The sequence below is a fragment of the Condylura cristata genome, unplaced genomic scaffold, assembly GCF_000260355.1.
Source record: "Condylura cristata isolate star-nosed mole 26May11 unplaced genomic scaffold, ConCri1.0 scaffold00034, whole genome shotgun sequence".
NCBI lineage: Eukaryota > Metazoa > Chordata > Mammalia > Eulipotyphla > Talpidae > Condylura > Condylura cristata.
Window position 1 is genome coordinate 3,436,741 of NW_004567135.1, and position 2,261 is coordinate 3,439,001.

Genomic DNA, 2,261 nt, shown 5'->3' on the forward strand with positions numbered 1-2,261 from the left:
CCTCCCCCTCCCCTTCCTCTCCCCTCCCTCCCCCTCCCCTCCCATCTCTCAAGAGGCTGCCCCTGGGGACACCAGGAGAGGACTGACTAGGTGTTGGAGTGAGGAGGATGCGGGGTTTGGGTTTGGACACTAAGCACTGTCGCGGATGAGGAAAGGGCCTTGTGTAGAGTTGTTGAGACCATGAAGTGAGGTGACGTGACCGGCCAAGCCTGGAGCCTGGCACACAGGTAGAGCGTGATTGATGGGCGCCTCGTGCCCCTGGCTCCTAGCCCAGGGCCTGACCCACGGCGGGAGCTGAAGGAACAGGACTTCCTTGTCTCACCGAGCGTGACACAGGCCTTGCAGCTGATGGGCTCTCAGTAAACAGTTTCTAATGGCTGCCAAAGGCACACTCGCTCTCCTGCCACTCCCAGCCTCTTCTCCCCCTCAGCATCGCTCTGACATGGGGTGACAGCTGTGGGAGAAGGGAGAATGGCTCTGTGCCTCCCTGCCCCATCCGCTGGCTCAGCGCCCGCCCGCAATGCCTGTGTGCGGCCTGTCCTGTCCGAGGCTCTGGCCGGTGCCCCTCCTCCCTGGGCGAGGGAGATGGAGGGAAGAGTGTGGGAGGGAGACCTGGAGCTTTGTCCTGCTCCTTCTCTGAAGAGAGGGCGCTGTAGGCAGCTGGTGCCAATCACCTCACCTCACCCCCTTTTCACGAGGGCCGGGGCTTGGCCCCAGGGGCCCCGGGCGGCCTCCATTCCCAGCACAGTCCCCCGGGAAGAAGCCTTGGCTGTGATGATGGAAAAATGTCCTGCCAAGAAAGTTGTAGCTGGGAAAGCGTCTGAGGGGGTAGCAGAGAAGACTGGACGGTGGGGGTGGGGAGTGGTGGGCGGTGGGAGGAGAGGGGAAATCATGGGTGTGGGAGGAGCGGGAGGATGGGAAGAGAATCGAGGATGGGGGCCCCCGCTGGAGAGGGGCGCTCACCCCGCCCCTGTGCCAGCAGAGGCCTGGGGCTGGCCAGGCTGGCCTCTGGGCCGGGGCCTCCACAGAGGGCCCGGTGCGGTCTCGCCTCACGCTGGGCCTCCGGAGCTGGTCCCTGGGCCACTCTGGGCCTCTGGCACTTTTGCCCCCGGCGTGGCATTCCTGGCATTTCTGGGAGGTTTTCAACTAGCCTCGGGCTGGGGCCAAGGAGCCGGTAGGGAAGGCCTGGTCAGAACAGGTGCTGGGAACAGGCGGTTCTTTGCAGCCATGGGCACAACTGGCCAGGCCGCCTGGCCGGCGTGTGTGTGTGTGTGTGTGTGTGTGTGTGTGTGTGTGCGCGCATGAGGGTCCCTCACGCCGACAGAACGGTGCAGTACGTGATGGTTGCGCACCAGCTATGCCGCGGCCTGGGCTTCTCTGTGGTCCTTGAGTGCCGTGCCTGGCTCTGAGGGGTGAGGCCAGCGTAGCTGTGGGGAGCTCCTAGGGGTGAGGCCGGCGTAGCTGTGGGGAGCTCCGAGGGGTGAGGCCCACTAGCTGTGGGGAGCAGAGCTCCGCCTCTAACCCCGCCCCGCTCCGCCCCCCTGCAGGCTGCTGGTGGGCGCTCCCCAGGCCCAGGCCCTCCCTGGGCAGCAGGCGAATCGCACTGGAGGCCTCTTTGCGTGCCCCCTCAGCCTGGCCGAGACTGACTGCTACCGAGTGGACATCGACCGGGGAGGTGCGGGCCCTTGAGGGCCGGAGTGGGGACTCCCGAGGAGGGGGAGGGGACTTGGCCCTGTCCTCCCCCCTAACCCCCAGTGTCCCGTCCCCAGCTGATGTACAGAAGGAGAGCAAGGAGAACCAGTGGCTGGGAGTCAGTGTCCGGAGCCAGGGGCCCGGGGGCAAGGTGGTTGTGAGTACCCCTGGGGCCACGCGGGGCCGTGCGCACGCTGTGAGCCAGTGTGTGCTGACAACCCAGGCTGGGCGTACGGTGGGGTGACTGGACCCCCAGGACCTCGGGGAGGTCTAAAAACGTGTAAGACGCGGCCACTGGCCTTATGAACTTAATCACTCATGTATCCCTAACTATCTTCTAGCTATCATCTATCCTCTATCTATCTACCTATCCAGCTATCCATCCATCCATCATCTGTCAATCATCTATCAATCATCTGTCTGTCTATCTATCATCTATCTACCTGTCATCATTTAGCTGTCTATCATCTATCTCTTTATCCTCTATCTATCTATCAATTGATCTATCTATCTACCAATTATCTATCTATCTACCAATCTATCTACCTACCTATCTATCTATCTATCTA

The 2,261-nt window shown here is 62.1% G+C and overlaps 1 protein-coding gene across 1 annotated transcript in view; it reads left to right on the plus strand.

The window, feature by feature from the left end:
• Positions 1–1,301: 1,301 nt before the first annotated feature.
• The window catches only part of ITGA7 (integrin, alpha 7), a 30,767-nt gene continuing 29,807 nt past the window's right edge, over positions 1,302–2,261 (plus strand). Inside the window, exons 1-3 of the mRNA XM_012732292.1 lie at positions 1,302–1,390; positions 1,533–1,675; positions 1,770–1,849. Of these exons, the coding sequence (XP_012587746.1) occupies positions 1,302–1,390; positions 1,533–1,675; positions 1,770–1,849 (312 nt within the window). The remainder of the gene's footprint in view (positions 1,391–1,532; positions 1,676–1,769; positions 1,850–2,261) is intronic.